Here is a 22,816-nt window from a genome sequence, read left to right on the forward strand (position 1 = left end):
AGACACAGGTTGTCTTTCTTCTTTATTTTTCTTTGTTTAAAATAAAAACAATACACTCTTTCCCTTTATTAAAAAAAAGGTTTCCCCTTCCCCATGGATCAGCGGTAACCCCAGCAAAGGGTGATTCCAATCACTCTGATTCACCACTGAATGAAGGGGTGGGGATGGGAGGCAGAGAAGCCAAGGCTTCCGGGAATCTCCTCAAGGCTCAGACCAGATCCCCTCCCCGAAGTCTGCTTCCTTCAGAGGGAAGAATCCCTGGGAATGGCAAAAGTCAATTAGGCTCAGGTCTTAGGGGATGGGGGTCTTCCCCCACCCTCTTCATTTAGTCTGGGTTGGCTCTGGTCCCAGCAAAGCTTCCATCAGAGTTTACAAGGTGGGCAGGCAAAGACTCTGCTGAGGTCCTACAAGGTGAGATGCTATGACCGAATGCTTCCTAAGGACAGGGACTAGCTCTGCTCAGTCTCCCATCTCCCCCTGGCTAGGCCTGGCTCAGAGTTGGGGGGGTGGGAAGGTTCAGTAATGATTAGGTGAATAAGTGGCATCTAATTAGGGTGGTGAATGGGAAGGCATCCCCAGTAGGCCTCAGCTCTCTCCCATTCATCCTTTCTCCACCTTCGACGCTCCCCCCATCAGGGGCAGTTCTATCCACCAGGAGGACCTGAGTTCAAATCTCACCTCACACACTTGACACTCACTAGCTGCGTGACCTCATCCTGGGTCATCTCCAGTCATCCTGATGAATATCTGGTCACTGGATTCAGATGGCTCTGGAGAAGTGAGGCTGGTGACTTGCACAGCCTTTCCTCACTCAAAACAAAGTCAAGTGCAAGTCATGTCATTATTTCAGTGATGGCATGGTCTTCTTTGGCAACAAAGGAAGAACACACACACACCTTCGATCCCACTAGATCTTCAGTGAGTGTGTGAAGGATGGGTGTGTGTGAATGCACAGAATGAGAGGAGGGATCTGGCTTGGACCCTAGGTTTCTCTATCTGGTAGCCTTTTAGCTTCAAGCTATGAAGAATCCTGAAAAGTGGTTTTTCCAGAAGGGTTTGGCCAAAGGGCTAGATCTGCTCTAGCTTTGGGGGAGAACCCAGGAAGGGTCTCTTCCATCCAAATAGCTTATTTGGCGGTGTCCGGACAGCCTAAGAGTAGTCTCATGGGTCCAGAGTGGCTTTGCCCAAAGATGTCTTGGAAAGAGTTCTCTTGTCATCTATGCCAATGACCAAAGGAGCAGTGGCTCAAACTGTAGCACATGAGATCTTGGCTCGATGCAAACAAGGCCTTCTTGGCTGGCGGCTTGTGGTTAATCCCCTGAAAATGACTTCTTGAGGTGGGGAAGGACAGGGGACCTTTGAGTACAGCAAGGCCCCTCTACTCAGCCCCCTCCCTCCCAACACAGTCTCCCTGAATCTGGAGGGTGGATGAGGTGACTTCTCCTAGGATAGCCTCAGTCTGGAAACCAGAGTTGGGTAGGGGGCCATTAGGGCAGTCAGAACCAGGGTCCCAACTGCTTGCTGAGACACCTCTTAATCCTTGGTTCTACAGGGTTCTCCCTGGGAGAGGAATGGTGGCATTCTGTGCCACCCAATTGTAAAACCCTTCCCCCAAATTGTAAAATATTGTTCACTTATTGCCCCATATGCTCGAGGCCCTTAGCTCTGATGCATGAAGCCAGGGAGTCACATAGGACCACACACATTCACACAGGGAAGGAGTCACACCTCCACAAAGACCTAAGCACAAGGGCTAGTCCGCCAGACATCCATGCAGCTCTCAGCTCAGTGCTTGGCACACAGAAAGCGCTTAATAAATGCTTCTTGACTTCACTGACTGTCCCTTGAAGGCGGGTGATCTCACAGGGTCATGTAGGGCCCTCCTGGCTCTGGCCCTGACACTGTCCAAGACTTTGAGGTTAATTACACCCTTACATCAGCTACCTCCTGCAGCTGCTCAGGGCCCTTGCCCAGCTTGGTGTGAGGGCGGGGGAGGTCTCCCAAAGGAAATGTCAGATTCATGACACCTTCCCTCCCAGCAGTTTCTGAAGTGTGTCTTTTTCTGTCTGTCTTTCTCTCTGGTCCTCCCCAACTCCCTCCCAACAGGAGAGAGTGTGAGCAGACTCCGGAAAATGAAAGCTGGTATTTGGAGGGCCTCAGGGAGGGGCACCAGAGGAAGACGGTGGCTGTGGGTCTCTCCACGACCATAGTCATGGGGGTAGTTGCCTTTTCCCTACCAATGTCCGGGGACCTCCAGGCCAAAGGTCAGCATCCTCCCCCAGGCAGATGGGGGCTCAATGACAGATCCTTTCTGTCATCTCTCTCTGGAATGTCAAAAGCATGGACAAAGAAGGTCAGGACTGAGGATCCGAAATCCCCTAGGCCTCAAGGCCTGTTCTCTCCCCCTCTCCCCCACCCAGTACATTCCTCCCTTGAAAAGGTTGTGATCTTGTACCCTAGGGTTCCCAGTGAGTTCTTGGGGGCTTCACGAAGGGTTGTGGCCATGAAATGTTAGTGGGGAACAGGAATAATAGGAATGCTCTCTGCCACCCCATCTGTCTAGTTGGCACAATCAGAATTTTACACATTAGGCTTTCTTACAGTGAACCACCCCCAAAACCAAGCCCCAAATAGAGTGGCCAAAGATGTGAGACCATGGTGCCTCCTGCCACAAAACCACAACATGGAGAGGTCTAGAGAAGAGGCCCATACTGCCCTCAACGGGTAGAGGACAACACAGTGTCCACAGAGAGGGGGGCAGAATCTCCCCAGGCTGAACAAGGGCTCCTGCATTAGATATGAAGACATGGAGCCTACAGAGGGAGTTTGAGGTGGTAGGCCAGAAGGCAGGAGACCTGAGTTTAAAGCCTGGCTTAGACATTCACTAGTTCTGTGACCCTGGGCTCTTGGGCTCTCAGTTTCCACCTCAATGAAATGGGGCTGATAATGGACTTTGGGAGGTGGTGAGTAGTTTGTAAGCTTTAAGGCCCTGGAGAAACAGACATGGTGGGCAAGGAGGCAGGAGAGTCTAGGACCCCTAGAGTGAAGGCAAGGCCTGAGGCCTGTCTTACCAGTGGCTCTAGCTCCCGGTGGTCCACTAGGCTGAACTCCTGGATAAAGTAGTAGAAGTGTTTGTAGCAGGTGTTGACATGGGCCTCCGCACCCATGGCGATGATGCCATCAAAATGGTGGATGTAGACATGGACAAAAACACGGAAAAGGCGAGTCAGGATCTTGGTGCACACTTGCTGGAAGTTCTTGGGGAAGGGGACCCCTGCAGGTAAGGGAGAAAGAACTGATTCAGAATCTAGACGCCTGGAATCCAGACCCCCAGATATCTGGGCCCCTGGATATTTGGACCCCTGTACATCCAGGATATTAAGACATTAAGACCCCAGGATATCAGGGACCCTAGACATAGGGACCTCTGGATATCTGAGCCCCTGCATATCTAGACCCAGGGCATCAGGGTCCCTGGACACTTGGATCCTGGGACATTGGGACTCCTGTACTAGATAGTCCCCTCATGTGCATCTCAGCCCCCATTTCCAAGTTAATTTCCCTGCAGAAGAGCCAAGATACCTGGGTCCTCTGCACCATTCTGAAGAAAGAGGAGGCAGAAATTCATCTCCCATTTACATCTCACTCCAAGATCATGCCCTGAGCCTCCTGCCCGGTCCACCACTCCCTGCCCCTCTGATCCTGCCTTCATTTTCATTCTGAGAGCAGAAAAATGAAACAGAAGGAATAGCTTAGTTCAGGGGTGGGGAACCTGCGGCTTTAAGGCCACATGTGGCCCTCTTGGTCCTTAAGTGTGGCCCTTTGACAGAATCGAAAGTTCTAGAAGTTTTGGTCAAAGGGCCACACTTGAGGGCCTAGAGGGCCACATGTGGCCTTAAGGTTGGACTTAGGTTAACAGGCCTTAGACTCTTAGCCTCAGGAGGGAAAAACAATGAGCAAACTTGTCAGTGCAGGCCCACTTACACCCCTATTACCAAGGCTAAGGTGAAATTCAAAAATGTTTCTGTAAATGCAAACCTCTTCACTTACTCCAGGCTGCTCCTGACTTTGTCCCAGACAAGGCAGAGGAGCATGGCCCAGGACATGGCCATGATCTGATGCAGCCTCCTAATCTTACAGGAAATGAAACAGAAGCCCCAGCCTAGGTGAAGGTTAGTGCCAGAGCTGGAATCCAGACCTCCAAACCCCAACACTCTTCCATCATACCCATTGGGGTATGTCAAATGATTAGACTTGGCAGCAATAGCTGCCATTTCAGCCACGTGCTGGATGGTCCTAGCCTTACTTTAGATGGCAGGTCTTTCTGGCTCCGTACTGCCCCTTGTGGTGACAGCACAAAAAACCTCCTACTGCCATGTCTGGGCTAGCCTGGGGCTGTTCCTCATCATAGGCTGGTTCCCTCAATGCCCAGAATAGACCAGGCCACACTCCAGCTCAGTCCTACAACCTATAAACAGGCAAGGTAGGGCAGGAACCTGTCACAGGGTCCCCATTCATCCCCACACAAACACACAGGACAAAGTCGTTGGGCTCCAAACCCTATGGAAGGAAATCCCAGGGAGACAGACCAAGGGGAAAGAAAGAAAGGGGAGAGAAAGGTCCCATGGCCAGTCCTAGGGAAGGTACCATTTTATTTCTGCCTTTTATCTCTAGTGCATGGCACATAATAGGAGCTTAATAAATGTTTCTGATTAATTGATCATTCCATAACTCCATCTTCCACAGTCTGCTGCTGTGGTATGGTATACTCTCTCTGGTTTCCTCAGAATTAAGCTGACCAATGGAATCATCACCAGCTTAAGGACATCTTCTCCTAATGAATATGGTTGGGGAATAGTTAAGAGTAACCCACCCACCTCCTGGTGGCCTCAACTGCTTCTCTGCCTGTGTTTGTCTCTCAGCCTTCTTTCTATCCTCGTTGGGCAGGAGAAAGCCCACCCTGTTTCCTAGAAGTGACTAAAACAGGGAGTATTGACCTTTTCCTTGCAGTCTTCCGCTTGGTCCACTTCTAATGGAATCTAAAGTCAAGATCTTCCTTCTTTGAGTGCTTGTCTGTGTTTTCTTTTCTGTAGGCAGTGATTGGAACACTGGACCCTCTGCAGATCCCAGAGGAGCCTAGAATGCCAGAGCTAAGGGGAGACCTTAGCTTAGAGACCACCAGTGATCTCATGGAAGAGCCAGGATTAGAACCCGAGACTCCAGGTCATTTTCTCATCTTCTCTCTGTCCTCAGCATCTAAGGTAGAGTTGTTTTCTCCATCTCATTGTGCTAACTCTGCAAATAAGGATGTTGAGGTCTAAACAAGCTGAGTGAGTGCCTCGCTGAAGGTCACCAAGCTAGGAGGAGTTCTCTCTCTGGCTTGATCCTGTCTCCCAACATACTTTAAAAAAATATTTTAAAAATAAATATTTATTGATGCATTTTGGGGTTTTTTTACATCACTGCAGTTTTCTCCTGTATCCCTCCCCCTCCCAGAGAGCCAGCCCATACAACAAATAGCAATTTTTAAAACTTTTTGAAAGAGGCAAAAAATCAGCCTAATTGATCAATACATTGAACAAGTCTGAAACTATATGTGATGTGCAATGCTTGTGGACCTCCTGCCTCTGCAAAGGGTGGGTGCCTCCAACATTGTGTAAAAATAGTATTCCTTTCCTTAAAAGCATTCATTTGACCAGCATTTTAAAGTGCCTACTGTGTGCCAAGCACTGATACAAGATACAAAAGCAAAAACTCAATGTTTCCCACCCTTCCACATTGGCAAGATGGCAACCGAGACCATGAAAGTCCTCAGTCAATTCACCAGATGGAAAAACAGCACGTCTAAATCTTTTCTCAATTCATTTCAATATGGCTTCCATCACCCTACATGTACATCTAAAGGACTTTATTCAGCCCTCACCTGCAGCCTCCAACACTGCTGGAAAATCAGGGCTCCTATTTCTAAATCTCTCTAAAAGGGACAAAGTGCTGTCCCCACAACCCTCCAGGGAGGTAAGGGGAGGGTTATTAGCCCCATTTTACAGATGAGGAAAGTGAGTCTCCGAGAACCTAGGTTCTATGCCAATTATCTTACAGCTAGTAAGAGCCAGCTGGGGCTTGAACACAGGTGCCTCCTGACTCCTGCTCTTGCCCATTCCTTCATTTCATGCTGCTTTTATCTCAGCTCCATCCTCCCCCCCTCAACATCTCAGAGACCCCTTACTCTCTAGCTCTTCTCCGTCTCTAAGCAGCTGTCTCCTAACTCCACTGTCTTCCATGTGGCTTCATGGCACAGAGAGAAGCCTGGAAAGTTGGGTGAAAAAAGGCCAGGCTGGAAAAAGCTTTTGATGCCAAACAGAGGATTTCCTATTTGAGTGTGGATGGATCTAACACGGTCAGACCTTTGCTTTAATGACTGAATGGAGCTGGATTGGAGTGGGGAGAGCCTTGAGGCAGGCAGACCCACCAGCAGCTACTGCAGTAGCCCAGGTGTGGGGTGAGGAGGGCCTGTACCAGAGTGATACAGTGTCTGAGGAGAGAAGGGACATGGGGAAGGTAGATATTCCAAGCTCTGTGCAGCATTAAATCAATAATGGAGTAAATTCAAGTGAGGGGGCCTAAGATGGTGACTGGGAAGATGGTAGTGCCCTCATGGTAACTGGGAAGTTCAGAAGATGGAAGGGCTTGAGGGGATGGGGAATGTGCCTTATCCAGGGCCATGCTGCCAGGTTGAGTCAAGGTTGGATGTGAACCTAGGTCTTCCTGACATAAAGGCCAGCCCTTTATCCATGGGGCTGGGCTGTCTTGCACATCAAAATTTGATGGAGGAAAATGTAAAATCTTATATTTGGATTTTAAGGAAATCAGCTTCTTAAGTATAAGACAGGGGAGGCAATTTGTCTAAAACAGATGTGGGGGTTGCAGTGGGTTACAAGCTCCTTGTAAGTCAATAGCATGATTCAGTTCAGCAAAAAAAAGTTGGTAGGATCCTAGGCCGAATTTAGATAGCCAGGGATAAGGAGGCATCTGGGTGATGCAGTAGAGAGAGTACTAGGCCAGGAGGCAGGAAGACTGATCTTGCTGAGTTCAAATCCATCCTCAGACACTTATTAGTTGTGTGACCCTCGGCAAGTCACTTCACTGTTTGCCTCAGTTTCCTCATCTATACAATGAACTGGAGAAGGAAATGGCAAACCCCTCTAGTGTCTCTGCCAAGAAAACCCCAAATGAGATCAAGGAGAGTGGGACAGGACTGAAACAACATAAGGAGGTGGGGATCCCTCTGTCCTCTGCCCTGGACTGGCCACAACTGGAGGCTTCTGTTCAGCTCTTGGCCCTGCATTTTAGGAAAGACATTGATTAGCTAGAGGGTGACCAGGGGAAGGCAATCACAGTAGGGAAGGGCCTTGCATTCATCCCCCACAAGGAATATGGCTTTAGCTCCCATTCAGGGCTTCCCCATTCCTGCCAGAATCACCTTTATCACACATGCATGTGGTCTCTTCTCTGCTCTAAACGTCATCACCATCTCCCTTTTGCCCACTGAGTCAAGTTTAGACTCAATTTTTTTCTGGCATTCAAGGCTTGCTGTGATCTGGCAGCAACCTGCTTCATTCCATCACTTCCTCCACACACAGTATGCTCCAGCCAAGTGGACTGACTGTGTCAGGAAGGTGCCCTGACTCATCTGCAATATCTCCAGTCCACTGCCACTATCTTAGGATACCCCCTCCTGGAGAGCCAGGCTCTCCAGGGTTCCAGCATCTTCCCCATTAGACTTCATGTAACACTGTATTTGTCTCTCTCGGGTCAGGAAATATCACGTGTACTGTTGCTGAATGCACCCCTGAGACTGGGAGTGCCATGAGGGCAGGGCCTGAGCCAGACCAAAGCTCTATTTCCTCATTCATCCCCAAGCACAGGTCTCTTCATATGGTAGGCACCATATATCTTAATAAAAGGTTGTTGAATATCCCTGATGCCAAATCATGACCTAACCAGGGGTAAGACTTCTTGATTTAGGAAGGATTCTCTAACACTCTAAGCTGCAAGGGCAGCCTTCTCACATAGTGAGCTCCCTGTCATGGGAGATATGCAAATAGAGGGTGGGTGGCCACCTACCTGTTAGAGACGCTGTTGACAGCCTGGAACAGACACTGGAAGTAGCTGACTTCCAAGGTCCTTTCCAACTGGGAACTCTAAGGTTCTGTCATCTTACAAAGAAGCAGTTACCCCCATGTTTTTCTGGAGAACAATGTTATCTTATGGGTGTGATATGGAGTATGTATATGGGAAAGGTCAGGGTCAGAGTGACTGACAGAGGCCTATGATTGGCTCAAGGGGTGAGACCCAAGACAGGAAGGGAGGCATGAATACTGTACCAAGGGCCCAAAGACTACCCGGCTTGTAGTCTAGAAAGAAAAGGGGCTTGGGGATAGTTTTTGGGGGAGAAGGAGGGACCAGTTCAGCTGCCAGAGGCCAGAAGAAAGACCATGTCTACTTCTACCTGGAACCCAGCCATTGTGGAGTCTGCTTTCCCCAGTGACTTATATTCCCAGGTGAATATTGCCAGAGCTAGCTCAGTGTTTGAGAGGCTCTGAAGAAAAGTTTGGGAGAGAAGAGGTATTAGACTGACTACCACACTAAAGGTCTACAGAGTCATTGTGCTGACCTCATTGTTATATGCTTGTGAAACATGGACAGTCTACCAGCGCCATGCCAGGAACCTGAATTGCTTCCATTTGAACTGTCTTAGGAAGATTCTGAGGATCACCTGGCAGAATAAGGTACCAGACAATGAAGTCCTTGCTCAAGTTGAATTGTCAAGCATTCAAACTGCTTCAGAGAGCACAACTCTGATGGGCTGACCACATTGTTTGAATGCAAAATGTATGCTTGCCAAAGAGACTATTTTATGGAGAACTCACATGGGGCAGGTGATCACATGATGGCCAGAAGAAATGATACAAGGACACTCTCAAAGTCTCTCTCAAGAACTCTGGATTTGATTGTGCAACATGGGAGACACTGGCACAGGACTGCTCAGCGTGGCATGCCCACATCAGAAAGGGTGCTGTGCTCTTTGATCAAAGCAGAATTGAGATAGCACAAAGTAAACGCAGGATGTGCAAATTTAGAATATCCACCCAAAATATTCACATGGACTATCTGCGCCCAACCTGTGGTAGAGCATTCTGAGCTCATATTGGTCTGATCAGTCACAGCTGGACACACTGAAATATCAGTTTATCATGGTGGTGTTGTTTTGGTCCTCTTTGAAGATGGACAACAACCAACCAAATATTCCCAGGTAAGGGAGACCATATAACCTAGACACTGGACATGTAGGACACTGAACCCAGCAGAGTCCTGGGACCATGCTATTTATCTGTAATTGACTGACCCACAGGAGTATCTTCTCTGGTGGAAATGGGAGGTGGCTCTCAAAGGCTCTGCCAGCAATACAGAATTTCTGGTAGACCCTACCAAGCTGAAGAGACTGAGTCAAGACCCAGAGATGGAGCAGGCATGTTGTCTGAGGTCAGAATCATGGAATCTGAAAGTTGCAAGGAACCTATCCCAGAAGGAATCTCTGCTATAACATCTCAGACAAGGGGTTGTCCAGTCTCTGCTTAAAGACTTCCAAAGATGGGGGACTCACTACCTCCTGAGATAGCCCAATCCATTTTAGTAAGTGCCTGAGATAGACTAATCTACTTCAGTAAGTGCCTGAGATAGCCCAGACCACTTTAGTAAGTTCTTCCTGACATCCAGACTAAATTGGCATCTTTACAACATCCCCTCTCCCTCCACTGTTCCAAGTTCTGACCTCAGAGACCAAGCAGAACAAGGCTGATCCTTCCTCCATACTACAGCCCTTCAAATCCCTAAGACGGCTCTCTTATCCTCCTGAGCCTTCTCTTTTCCAGTTAAACACCCCCAGTTTCCTAAACAGATCCTCCTAAGACATGGGCCCAAGACTATTCCCCATCCAGGCAGCTGACCAACGTCTTTAAAATGTGGTGTTCCAAAAGAGGTCTGACCCAGACCTCCTGGCCCTCTGCCCTCTCTGCCACACTGTCAGGAGTTGTGACTCCCCCAAGAAGCTATGGCTCTTTCCCAGGCAAATTCAAACTTCACAGAAAAATCCCCTTAATAAAAGGATTTGTCCTGTAAAACTTGGACTCAGTCAAAGGGCTGCACTTGAGGACCTAGAGAGCCACATATGGCCTTGAGGCTACAGATTCCCCTCCCCGCCAAGTCCTAGACTCACCGTCAAAGTAGGATTTTCAGGGAGCCACCCAGTGTCTGATGGAACACTTTTTGGGTTAGGGAACTCTTACTGGGAAGACCCGACTTTGCCAACTAATATGAAGGCCAGTCCTGGGGGAAAGGGAGTCTTTCTTTGCCATAGAGTGATGGGCCTACATCAACACTGCCTGAGTCCACAGGCCACAGGGAGATCCCATCCCCCAGAGAAGGCACTGGGCTGGTTAGGCACAGGGTTGAGGCTCCACAAGCTGTTATGCCTGTGCTATCTTTAGTTGATCCCCTTCCTCCCCACCCTCAGCAGATCAAGGTCAGGGACACCTCAGCAAGTGGGTGGGTCAGAGATACTCAGCCTACAGCCACAGGACCAGTGTCTGGACAGAGGAGATAAGATGAGGCTTCAAGAAGGAGAATATCATCATCACTGTGTTCTTTCCTCCCAGGAGCCCCAGTCCTCCCCCTCCAGGCTAAGCCTTCCACTCAGGGACTGTCATTTGATGGACAGGTCACAGCCCTGCCCTCAGGAAGCTCCTCCCCTCAGCGCAGGGTCTCTCCCAGCAGGGTTTCCTGATACCCCCAGTCTTTGCCACCACAGCCAGGACACTCACCCACTTGGGTGGGGAAGACATCCTCATTATTGATGAGCCCCTCGATCCAGTCCATGAGCAGCGCCATGTAGCGGGGGGCGGGCAGCTTTGTGGGCCTCCGATACTGTTGCTCATCTTGCCAGCGGTACTCATAGCGTGGGCCACCCGACATCACAGGGCAGCTGGCCTCCGTGCAGCACTCACCCATTGTGCCATAGATGAGGTTGATGCGATTGAAGAAGTCCACCACGTGCACGGCCAGCCAGTCATTGATGTTCTCCCCTGGAGGCAGCCGCACCACGGCTCGCAAGTCCAGGCCAGACTTCAGAGAGGCCTGCGCCTTCTTGTAGAGCTCAAAGCGTTCTGTGCCTGGCTCAAAGCGCTTCCTGGGACGGAACGTCTTGTCCTTGTTGAACACTTGTTTCAGGCACAAAGCCATGACTGGGAGACTGAAGCAGCTTCGGCCTACAAGAAAGAGAGGGAGCTGTGAGTGGCTAGCTCCCTCCCCTCAGGACATCCTGCCCCCCATTTGAAATACTCACTGACTGACCCTAGGCACAGACTTTACAACCCACAGCCTCAGGTTCCTCATCTGTAAAATGAGGGGTTGGCAATGATGGTCTTTAAGGTCCCAACCCTCTCTGGATCTGTGAGCCTAGATTATTGTTCCTATTTTTTCATATTGTTGCTGAAACCTGGACCGTCTGCCTCCCTCCAGCCCATCTGTTCAAGTTCAACCCAAATACCACCTTCTACAGTAAGCTTTTTTGACAGAATCCACACTTGACATTTGTTAAGGACCTCCTATGTGTCAAGCAGTCATACCCTCTGAGCCCTCGATGATGCCTCCAGCATGTCATCGGGAGTGCTGGCATATCTGGGTAGAGGCCAGGCAGACCCTGCTAGAAGCTGAACTCCATGAGGGAAGAGGCTGGGCGTCAATGGAAACTGGGCATCTCCTCCCAGATCCTACCACAGTCATGGGCTTAATGCTGTCTCCATTTTTCCCATGGTATAGTAGGGCGAAGGACCAGGCATACAGCCAGCCACCCTCAATGCAGACACTCCTGGCCCTGCTCTGCAGAGATGCTGGGCATCATCTTCCTTCAGCTCTGCTAACAGGACAGTCCCGAGACAGGGGCTGGACACAATGGCCTTGTTGACCACAGCTGCCCTGTGCTTTGTGTTGATTGGCAATGGGACACTTCCTCCTGGATATCCCGTCATCCGTCCGGCCCGGGGATTCCCAGGGCATGGGGGAGGGAAGTTTCTGCCCAAAAAACTCTTTCCGGTTTTTCTAGCTGAAAGAAGAAAGAGTCCAGCAGGATGTGTGGGCTGCAGGCTGGGGAGGGAAAGAGGAGGGGCCCCCTCGGAGGACTGACAGGAGCAGCCACAGAGGGGAACGACTAGGCAGGCTGTCAGGCGGGGAAGGATGGGCTTCCTCACCCAGGAAGCCTCTAATTCAGCAAATGTGTGGCCAAGCCCTGCTCTGCTCTGGGGAGCAAGAAGAGGAATCAGGCTCCACTCATCCCTGCCAAGGACGCTGCTAGCTGGCCAGGCAGGGAAGGATACTGGTGACAAGAAAGAACCCGCACTATGTGGTACAACCTTGAGACCTTCCAGAAGAAATGGCCACCTAGTCCCAGAATCCCTCATAAATGTCCCCAGCAAGTGGTCATTCAGCATCTGCTTGAAGACCCCAAAGGAGAGGGACTTCCCCCTCTCTCTACCACTTTGGAAAGAGTTGTCATTGTGGGGAATGTTTTCCTGACTGTCCCCCTGTTTGTAGTTCTGGCTCTGAGGCCAAGGAGAACAGTACTCACCCCTTTTCCCCCTGGCAGATCTCTAGATACTTGAACTCATGTCTCACATTTCTGCCCCCCCTTACCCACCCAAGTCTCCTCTTTTCCAGGTCAAACATCCCCAGTTCCTTCAGCTGAGACACCTGTTTCAGGCTTTACCCTGGAGACTACAGTGAAACAGGTGTGGCAGACTCATGCCCTTCACCTTCCGGGTGCAGCCCTTGTCCGGACACTGTACCTTATCTGCAGTGCCCAGAACTGAACAAAAGCATCTACTTGTAGCCTGACCAGAGGGACTCTCCCCTCCTCTGTCCTACTTTAATAAAGCCTGAGATCACCTTCACCTTCTTGGCTGTTACACCACACTGCTGACTCACGTAGAATCCTGATAAGCCCTCCCTCTAACCCCCTTTAATATTGTACCCTTTCAACACCTTCAGATTCAATCTGTCCAGTATTCATTATTGAGCACATATAGGACTCTTTCTATGGTTCTTGCAGGGCTGGCATATCATATACTACTCTCTGTGGAGATGGACAGGCTGGCAGGGGTATCCCATCTCTCCTGGCCTGTGAGCTCTCCAAGCAGGGACTGATCGCAGGCTCAATACTTACGTCATAGGACCTGGGCTTGCACAAACTAAAGTTGTCTTCCAGTCTAGGTCAACTGTTTCAACCCTGTGTGCTGTTAGTCTTGGGGGCTGGGGGAGCAGGACAGTGGGTGACTGCAGAAGCTGTGTGTATGCCCATTGGCTAACTCTGGGTCTGGACAGTTCGCTTCCTTTACATTTCAAAGGCTGACCCATTTACCTATGGCTCTGTGCAGCCCTCTCCCATCCCCCATCCCACTTTTGGGCAGAAGGAGGGACAGATGGGACCCAGGGAGGAAAGAGAGCCAATCCATGTGAATCAGAGTGCCAGCCCAGGGAAGGCCATCCCTGGCCTTCTAATACTGAAATCTGGGCAAAGGACCGACCTTTAAAAAACTTCACAACCTGAATCTTTCCTGTTTTTCTAATCTTACACGACTCCCTCCCACGTTCTCAACCATCTAGCTATGCTGGCATTCTGGCAATTCTTCAAATACAACACTCCATTTCCCACCTCCTTGCCTTTGTACTGCCTGTTCCTCATGCTTGGGATGCCTTCCCGCTTCAAGACTCAGCTCATCTCACTTTCTGCTGGAGGCTTCTCCTAGCACCCTTGATTGCTTGTCCTTTATCTCTCCAGTGACCTCCCATCCAATCTGGATCTTCTCTGTACTTAGTAATTCATTTGTGGTTTCCCTTATTAGAATGCTAATTCCTTGAGGGCAAGGAGGGTATTTTTGCCTTTTTTTGTATGCCCAGTTCCCAGCTGGGTCTCGGTAGGTGCTTAATAAAGGCGTGTGGATTGACAGTCCAGAGTATACTTTCTCTGTTCTAGTTCTATGCCCTCCAACTCAGAGGCAGAGGATGGACATGGGTTAAGAGCTAAAAGCAGTTGACATGCTGGCAGATGTCTATGGGACCAGGCCAGAGAGGCACTGAAGGCCCTTTGCAGTTGGGGTCCAGTCTGACTTTCCAGCCCCGTTTCCCTGGACTCCCCCTCACACACTCTGCGTTCCAGCCAAACCAGCTTTCACCAGACTTGACCCTACACTTAGCACCTCCATGCATCTGAACAGGCTGGTGACCATGGCTGGGTTGCACTCCCTCCTCAGATTCCTCTGGGAAGTCTGGGCCCACTGTTCTCCTCTCTGGAGGATTCAGGGGCAGGGGGTGGGGGTGGGGGTGGGGGAGAGTGGGAGAGAGCTAGGTGGAGGGATGTGTCAGACTCACCTTGCCCCTCTTGGCTGCAGTCAATGCAGACACTGTGGGGGCTGCTCAGGGGTTCAGCTCACTCTGCTCCCTCCTCTCTGAGGAGGGGCCCACAGGGCAAGGTTCTCCTATGCTGGATGGGGCAGGGGTGTGAGACCCCTCAGGATGGTCACTCTCAAGGTATACCCCAGCCCTCCCCCAGGTCATTGGTGCCTCAGCAATGTTCTAGGCAAGCCAAGCCGTTGAAACCTGGCAGTTGCTTTTCTTCTCTTTCTGGAGGGTCCTAGGGATTCAGGCTGGGGCTGGGTGGGTGGGTCTTACCCCCGGTGGCCTTCTCTCATACCGTAGATTTGAAAGGGCCATTAGAAATGGTCTTGTCTGGCCCTGTCTTAGGAGAGCACACAAAGATTAAACACCCAGGGTCATCCCACTGAGAGACCAGTATCCTTTCTTGAGACATAGAGACCTTCAGCAATGCTGACAAAGCACTTCTGGAGTTAGAACAACTGCTCTCACTTTCCGGAGGAGAATGGCCAGGGATTGTTGGAGCTGGGCTTGAAGTCAACTCATTTGGACAGGCTGCTATACTGCCCCTCTCCGAGTCCACCTGTCTGTCTGTCTGTCACACACACACACACACACACACACACAAAACACATACATACAAACACACATGTACACAAACAACATGCATACACCAAATGTACACACACCATACACAGTCACACAATACACACACATAGTCACACAACATACACACATACACTCACAGGCCAGAGACTGAACCAGAGCAGGGAAAGTCCCAGAGAGATGAGCCCTTCTTAAGAGGACTCCAAAAAGGGAAGCTGCCTTTCTCGCCCGAGCAGAGGGCCAGTGTATCAATCTCAGCCTGAAGGACTAAAGTCAGCCCTGGTATGACCACATGGAGGTATGCCTGGCTGCCTCTTTTTTCCTGGGTCTTCAGACACAGGGCCACCCTATGGGTTGCTTAGGGCAAGGCCATATCTGGGGTGACAGTGAGGGGGCAGGGGGATGAATGGGGTGAACTTTCTAGCTTGAGGAGGGAGCCTGCCCGCCTATTTCTCTGAGGCGTTGAAGTGAATAAAGTATTTTCCCCATAACCCCTGGAAGGCAGTGAGTGTAAGGGTTAATTGTCTCCATTTTACAGTAGAGGAAACTGAGGCACTGGGAAAGAAAGTTGACCAACAGCATAAATAGTCCTCTTTCCTGACTTCTGGTTCAGTGTGAACTTCTGGAGGTCACTAGTATCAGAGACTGGATTCAAGTAAGAGGCTAGAGGGCCCCCTTGGCCAGAAGCATGACCCCTCCCTCCAACCTCACCTTTTGGGGGTAAGTCATTAGCCTCTTTTTGTTACTTCCAGAAGGGAAGTGGGGGAAGATTCCATTTCAATGCCTCTGCAGGTCAGAGTCTGTGCACCAGGGGTGAGCCCCTCCCCCGGAAAGGGCTAGTTTTCTTGGGGGATGGGGCTCCAGCAGACTTCAGCTTAAAATATGTTGCTCCTATGATCCAATGGCCTTTGCTTGAGCACAAGGCAGAGAAGGGGAGATTACCCCAGGGGCTGGACTCTCATTCTTGTCCCTGAATTCCCAGTGCCTAGCACAGAGCTTGGTATACATGCAGGTGTTTGCTTACGGTGGGCTGAGAGACCTTGCTAGAGGAGCTGGGGCAGGGGTAATTTTTCTCCTTTGGCCTCAGTTTCCTCCTTTGTAAAATGTAGAAAACAACAAGGGTCAATTCCAGCTCTGGGACCCTCCTGGGACTTTGGTGTGGATTCAGGGAGATGGAAGAGCAGACAGCTCTTTGCAAACAGAAAAGAATTGCTCTGTTTCCTGCCTCTGCTGGCCCCTCCCTAGATTCACAGAATCCCAGAATTGGAGTTGGCACTAACGGTCCAACCCACACAAGGAGTCCCCCCACTGTAACATCCCACACAAATGAGCATCCAGCTGATGCTCAAACACTCCAGGGGAGAGGCACTCACTGCCCCCAGAGGCAGCCCCTCCCACTCTGGGACAGCCTCATTTGGCTCCTTGGCAACTATCCTGCTCTCCCAAGCCAAGGCTAATCCCTCATACCATGGCCACCAGGCCAGCTTTGAGAACTCCATTCAGGAGGGTTCCAGAGAGGCCCCTGTCCCCTCACTGCCCTTTTATATATACATACCCCACTGCCTACCCCAAACTAGCCCAGCCTCTCCAAAGCACCGGCTGCTGGCCCTCTGATGTCCTCTAGAGGCCTTTCAGGGGGTCCACACCTGGTCATGTGGACCAGGGCAAGTTCGTGTTGTCTAACTTCAGTTTCCTCAAATGTAACATAGACTCCCTGGTATCTTAGGTTCCCTCCTGAGTTAATTTTTATTCTGCAGTCAGGCCAGGGCCTGGGGGTTTCCTGGCACCCAGAGAAGTCACCCAACGGTCTGGGCCTCAGTTTTCCCTTTTAGGAAAAGGAAGCTGTATTCCCCTAACAGCCATGAGGCCTGTAGGCCTCATCTTGATCCCCCAGCTCTAGGCCTCCCTGGCCAACAGGGCAGTCGGTCCTACTTACCTCTGTGTCTCGGTCTCTTAGGAAGTCCAGATGTGTAGAGTGGGGAAGGGAGAGCACTGACTTGAGAATCTCCAGGGGCCACTAATTTCCTTAGGACTTGAGCTAAGTCCCTTCCCTTCTCTGGGTGTCATTGCCCTTCCTGGTGAAAGGTGAGTTCTAACAGCCAATTGATCTCAGCTTCTTCTAATGGGCTGACTCAAACACACCTCCTCCAGGAAGGCTGCCCTACCCAACCCTGCCCACATGAAGTCACTCAGAGTGGGGCTAGCCCTGGAGCTGCACAAGGCTAGCAGAGGCCTCCCGCATCATCCCCAACAGTCCATTTTACAGAGGGAACAACTGCAACACGACCTGGGACTTAAGAAGCTCCTGCTGGGAGGACTAGTACAAGTCTGCATTTGTCTCACGCTTCAAGCTTGGAAGGGCTCTCATTAACAGAAAGACGCTCACCGAAGTTCTGGATGGTAGGGCCAATAATCGTGCCCATTCTCCAGAAGAGTTAACTGTGTCAGAGCTAAGACTGAAATCCAGGGCGTCTGCCTCCAACCCCCGGGTTCTCTCCGCCAGCCCATCTGCCTCTAGGCTCCCATACACTGGGTGAAGCCTAGCCTTATTAGAATGGGGGTTTCCTGAGGGCGGAAGCCTGGATTCCCCCACCCCTGCGCCCTTGACCCTCGCAGAGCCTCTGCCCCCGCCCCCCAGTCCTAGGTTCCCCTAGGCTAGAGCCCGGTGCAGCGTCAGCTCCTACAGGCTCAGGCTGGCCCCTCGAGGAGGGTCACGGTCCAGCTCTGGACGCCTGGGCCCCGCCCGGCGCTGTGGGTGCGCTAAACCCTGGCGGGGCAGAGCCACATTCCGGCGAGGGGCGGGGGCACTCACCGGGCACGGCCGGGCCAGGCGTTCGAGGAGGAGGGCTGGCTGTCTGACCGACCGTCTGTCCGTCAGCCTGACTGTCAGTCTGTTTCTCCGCCCGGGAACTCACTCTCCTCCGCGCGGGTCGGATAGCCGGGCGCTGGAGAGAGCTTCGGCGGCTGGTAAAGATTCCCCAGCCGGGTTGAGGCTCCGGTCAGGGGAATCTGGACCGGCCCCGCCTCTGGCCCGGCCCCGCCTCTGGCCCCGCCCCCGCCACGCTGCCAGACCTGCCCACGGGCCTCTGGCCTTCCCCGCCCCGCCCCCATCCTCCGCCCCTTCCCACACGCGCTTCATTCTCGCTGTTCTCAGTGGGCAGTGGGGACAACTGCTCAGAGTCTGGGCCCTAAGCCCTGTCTCTGGTCTCGGGCTGATGTCCTGGGCTGAGCCCTGACGCTGACCCTGGTCCTGATCCTGGTCTTGGCCCCAGTTTGAGCCCAGTCAATGGCTCCAGACTAATGACAATAACAACCAGAAGGATATTTATATAGCAAATACTATGTGTAAGTGCTCACAGATATCTTCACAGCAATGCTGGCAGGTAGGTGTTAATTATTATCCCCATTTTACAGGTAAGGAAAGTGAGGAAAACTGAGGGTAAGTCACTTGCCCTGGGTCACACAGCTAGGAAGTGTCTGAGATTGAATTTGAACTCAGGTATTCTAGCTCCTCTATCCACTATACCAGCTAGTTGCCCTTGAGTCCTGACCTTGGTTTCAATCGGAGCGCTGGTTCTGACGCTGGCCCCATGCTGAACCCTGATCCTGGTCTAAGAGTCTGAGTCCTTGGTCCCAGATAAGGCCTTGACCCTGATCCTGATTCAAGACTGGTCCTAATCTAAATGGAAGTTTCAGTCTGGGCCCTGCCTTAGCTCCCAGATGTGACAATCTGGGCTGGCAGGCCCCCTGCACTAAGAGAGCCCTGGGAGCCCAGGCTCTAGGACTCCCAGGCCACCCAAGCGGCTGCCTACTTGAAGTAATCCCGTCACACAGTGCAGGGTTCCTCTTGGCTCCTGCGTGTCCACATTCTGTCCAGTGGCATTCTGAGTAGTAAGAGAAGAGGGTAGATGTTGGGGGTGTTATTTGTTAGCCATTGGACCACAGGAGAGTTCCTTCTCTCCCTTCACTGAACCTCACTTGTCTTCTTCATCTGAAAAATGGGAGCAACACTCCTGGCAGAAATTGTATTCAGTATTATTGCCTCTAAACCATTCCTGAGGTCAGGGATCAAGCCAATTGTCAAGGAAACCTTGGGGAGGTCCCATCTGGCCAAGCCTTCTGGACCAAACTGCAGAATGCTTCATCTATGTCATCTGATTTTGTCCTCACAATGATTCCTATGAAGTAGGTTGTTCAAGGGTGGTAACTCCATTTTAGAGAAGAGGAAACAGGTTGAAAGAAAGGAAGCCACTTACCCAGAATCACCCAGTTAGGACTAAGCAGAATTGGTCCCCCACAGCCAGGCTGCCTGAATCCAAGCCTAATGCCTTCCCACCATCATTCCATCTTCATGGGACTGGAGGGGGCTGCCTTGAGGAGCAGGGGCATTCCTGAGCCCTGGTTGCCCTCGTGGGCCTGCTGGGGAGAGAGGATGAGGTATTAGAATAAACTCTGACTGGGATTCTTTGCCTCATGTTTCACCTGACCCATGCTGAGGTCTGGTGTGGGTATAAAGGGCAGTTGTTAGGGGCCCTAATAGGCTGCCTGGAACTCAGCCCAAAGCAGACATTTCCTGAATGCCTAGCAGGTCAAAGGGGGCTGATTTAAGTGGCCTCTCTATCTGTTGGGGGACAGGGAGTGCAGTGTGTCTGAGGAGGTTTGGTGGAAGGGGGAAGCCTCTAAGGCTGAAGACCCAGGAGAGCTTGTCAAGGAGATGGGGAGGTGGCCTGACTCTCAGCAGTCAGTAGAAAGAAGCCTGACCTGGGAGGGACAGCTTCTAGTCCTGACCTTGGCACTCTCCTGGGAAGAAAAATCATTTTATTCTCCTGGGAATCAGAAAATTGGCTTCTGGTCCCAGGTCTAACACTGATTCTCTCTGGGAGCTGGTCTGGCAGATCAGGGGAAGGCTACAGACTCAGCTTACCCAAGTATCTCCTTCAAGATGGCTCCAATCCCACCTTTCTTGGTCCCCTTTAATGTTATTGCCTTCTCTTTTCCACCTACTTTGTCTCTTATCTGGTTTCATAGTTGTACAGATGCCTTCCCCTATCCTTCTTAATCTTGGTGCTTTCCCTCAGTTGATTACCTCTCATTTTTCCTGCATATCTCTTTAGTACATAGCTGTTGCATATTATTTCCCTTCTTAGATTATGAACTTCTTGAGGACAGGTGCCAAATTTTCCCATTCTTTCTATTTCCAGCACCTTGCACATAATAGACAGCAAATGAATACATATAGAATGTCTTTGGGGATGAGATGGAGAGACATGGATTAGAGAATTCTATAGAGACGTCAGTTCAGAGCTGATTGACAAGGCAACTCCCAAATGCTAGTGTGGAGAACAGTTTTTAGTAGAGGACTTTGGAGCTGGTCTGATGGTCAGCTTAGGGCTAGGCAGCCTATTCTAAGAAGGATGTTGAAACACTGGAGAGAATCCAGAGAATGGAGACCAACCATGGAGGATCCGAGGGAGGTGGAGATGTTTAGCTTGGAGGAGAGAAGGCTCAGGGTGGCTGTGATAGCTGCATTTGAGGTCTGTCCTGGGGACGAGGGATTAGCTTTGTTCTGCTTGGCAGGGAGAGGAGAGTGTTTTAGCAGTAGATAGGCATATTCAGTTGGATGTAAAGAAAGCCTTCCCACCAAGAGCTGTCCCAGAGTGGGAGGGCTGCCTCAGGGGGTGGTGGGTTCTCTATTACTAGTGGCCTTCTAGGTAAGGCTGTTGAGGCAGAGATTCCTGCTCAGGGTCAGGGCCTGGATTAGCTTCCTCCTAGGTCTTTTCCAACTCTGAGATTCTGTGATTATAAATCAGGAGACCCAGGTTCTAATCTTGATCCTCCTGACATTAACTTGAGTCAATCCCTTCTCCTCTCTGGGCCTCAGTTTCCCCATCTGTAAAATGAAACTATTTCCAACAATCATGTTCTGAGAATCAGTCCTTTCCCAACATTCTTTTTTTCTGCCTTTTCCCAGTCTCATCCCCAGACCAGCTTAGGTCTACATTTTCCTCTAGTTTCCTGCTATTCTTAGTGGTCCTCTGTGGTCCTGGGCCCCAAGGACTCAGTGTAGTGCAGGTTTACTGTAGGATAGGATTTTAGAGCAGCTAGGAGGGAGCTTAACAGTCATCCTGACCAGCCCTATCCCTTTAGAATGGAGGAGGCCCAGAGAGGGGCATCGAAGTGGTCAAGGATTTAGTGTTGTTAATGTGAAACAGGATCAGACTATTCAGACTCTCCCTCTATTTCTCAGGGTGATTCTGAAGAAAGAACCTTGTAACCTTTGGGCACCACAGAAACAGGGACTGCTTCTAGACGTAGACACAGGTGTTGAGCCTTAGCCTCCCTCACGATGGCCCTCATGACAGAAGTAGCTTTCCTCTAAGCTATCTGACCAGCGGCCAAAGCAGCAGCTTTGTCTGAGGCTCTGCTAGGGATGCTACTTGGGAGGGGCCAGGGGGAGAAGTGATGAAGCCCTCCTCCAGCCCTCCCTGTCTATCTGGAGTTCACACTCCAGTGAGGGGGGTGAGACAGGAGATCCTACTACTCCAAGCAAGATGTGGGTCATCCATAAGACAAGAATGAGCAGCATCTGGGGCTGGAGGAGGGGGCTCTTCCTTCCGAATGTGGGAGAGCTGTCTGGAGAGCATTGCATTCAGATAAATCTTCTGGCTTAAAACACAGTGTCTCCAGGAGGCCTTTGCTCAAGTTTAAGGATCAAAGTATGTGACTCACATGGGGAGGGAATTGAGGTCTCAGGAACCTCTGTTCCAAGGGAGTTGGGGATGACCAGCCTAGAGAGAAGACTTGGTGAGGTCATGATAATTGCCTTTATGTATTAGAAGCCTGTCATGGAGAAGAGGGATAAGCCTCCGGCTTGGCTCAGGAGCATAACAGGGAGAAATGGAGATGAGAGGGAGGGCTACATCAAAGTGATATGAGGAAGACCATGCTAATAGTACCTCCTTACAAGAGAAGGGACTGCCTTAACAGATAGTGAACCTCCCATCTCTGGAAATACTCAGAAAGGAAAGCTGGAAGACCATCTATCAGGGAGGGACTCTTTACACATTAAATAGGATAAACTCCCCTGAGGCTACTTTCCAATCCGAGATTCTGATCATTTCATATAGTCAATGTTTGTTGAGTTAAATTGAATTGGTGGGCACAACACATTTGTGCCTTTGGCAGCCATCAGGGCATAGGAACGAGCTTATCCCATTAGCCAGTGCAGAGGGAAGGGTTTGTAAATGGAGAATACAGGCAGGCAGGAAGGAAAAGTGTAGAGTCCTAGGCATTGCTTGGGAAGGGCATGGTAGGGGACCCTGAGTATTCAGAACTGGGAGGAAGGAACTGGGCAGAATAAAGGAAAGGAGAAAGAAGGCATTGAGGGCAGACCCTACCAGGAACTTCACTCCTTTCCTGGCTACAGGTACCCAGAGCCCCTGAACCCTCAGAGGGCCTGAGGTGAAGGTCTGTGTCCTTTCCTCCTCACCAACCAGTCATGTCACTTTTCCTGGGGAAAGTCCAGGTCACTGGTGTGATAGTGGGCCCAGCTTCCTGCTGGGCCCTGCCCTTTGGGAGCAAAGGACTACTGGAATGGTGGGGGGTGGTGGGGGTGGTGGTTGGGCTAGGATGGAATGATGCATGTTGTCTGTGCTCACTCAGCTCTGCCAGCCTGTCCTATCATGTCTGCCCTAAGCCTGTCCTTGGGGGCATCTTTCTGCCCCTT

At 50.9% G+C, this 22,816-nt stretch overlaps 1 protein-coding gene across 3 annotated transcripts; it reads right to left on the minus strand.

The window, feature by feature from the left end:
• Positions 1–5: 5 nt before the first annotated feature.
• Positions 6–18,116, minus strand: MOB3C (MOB kinase activator 3C). Of its 3 annotated transcripts, none has more exons than XM_072649325.1 (4): positions 17,903–18,116; positions 10,881–11,324; positions 3,072–3,274; positions 6–2,324 (listed from the first exon to the last, which is right to left on the minus strand). In XM_072649325.1, exons 2-4 carry the CDS (start codon positions 11,296–11,298, stop codon positions 2,295–2,297), a joined length of 651 nt encoding a protein of 216 aa, XP_072505426.1. In that variant the 5' UTR covers positions 11,299–11,324; positions 17,903–18,116; the 3' UTR covers positions 6–2,294. The 3 variants fall into 3 exon arrangements, with proteins under 3 accessions (XP_072505426.1, XP_072505427.1, XP_072505428.1); XM_072649326.1 differs by lacking the exon at positions 17,903–18,116 and adding an exon at positions 17,027–17,684; XM_072649327.1 differs by lacking the exon at positions 17,903–18,116 and adding an exon at positions 11,685–12,167.
• Positions 18,117–22,816: the final 4,700 nt, after the last annotated feature.

Source organism: Notamacropus eugenii, chromosome 2 (genome assembly GCF_028372415.1).
Source record: "Notamacropus eugenii isolate mMacEug1 chromosome 2, mMacEug1.pri_v2, whole genome shotgun sequence".
In the NCBI taxonomy this organism is placed as follows: domain Eukaryota; kingdom Metazoa; phylum Chordata; class Mammalia; order Diprotodontia; family Macropodidae; genus Notamacropus; species Notamacropus eugenii.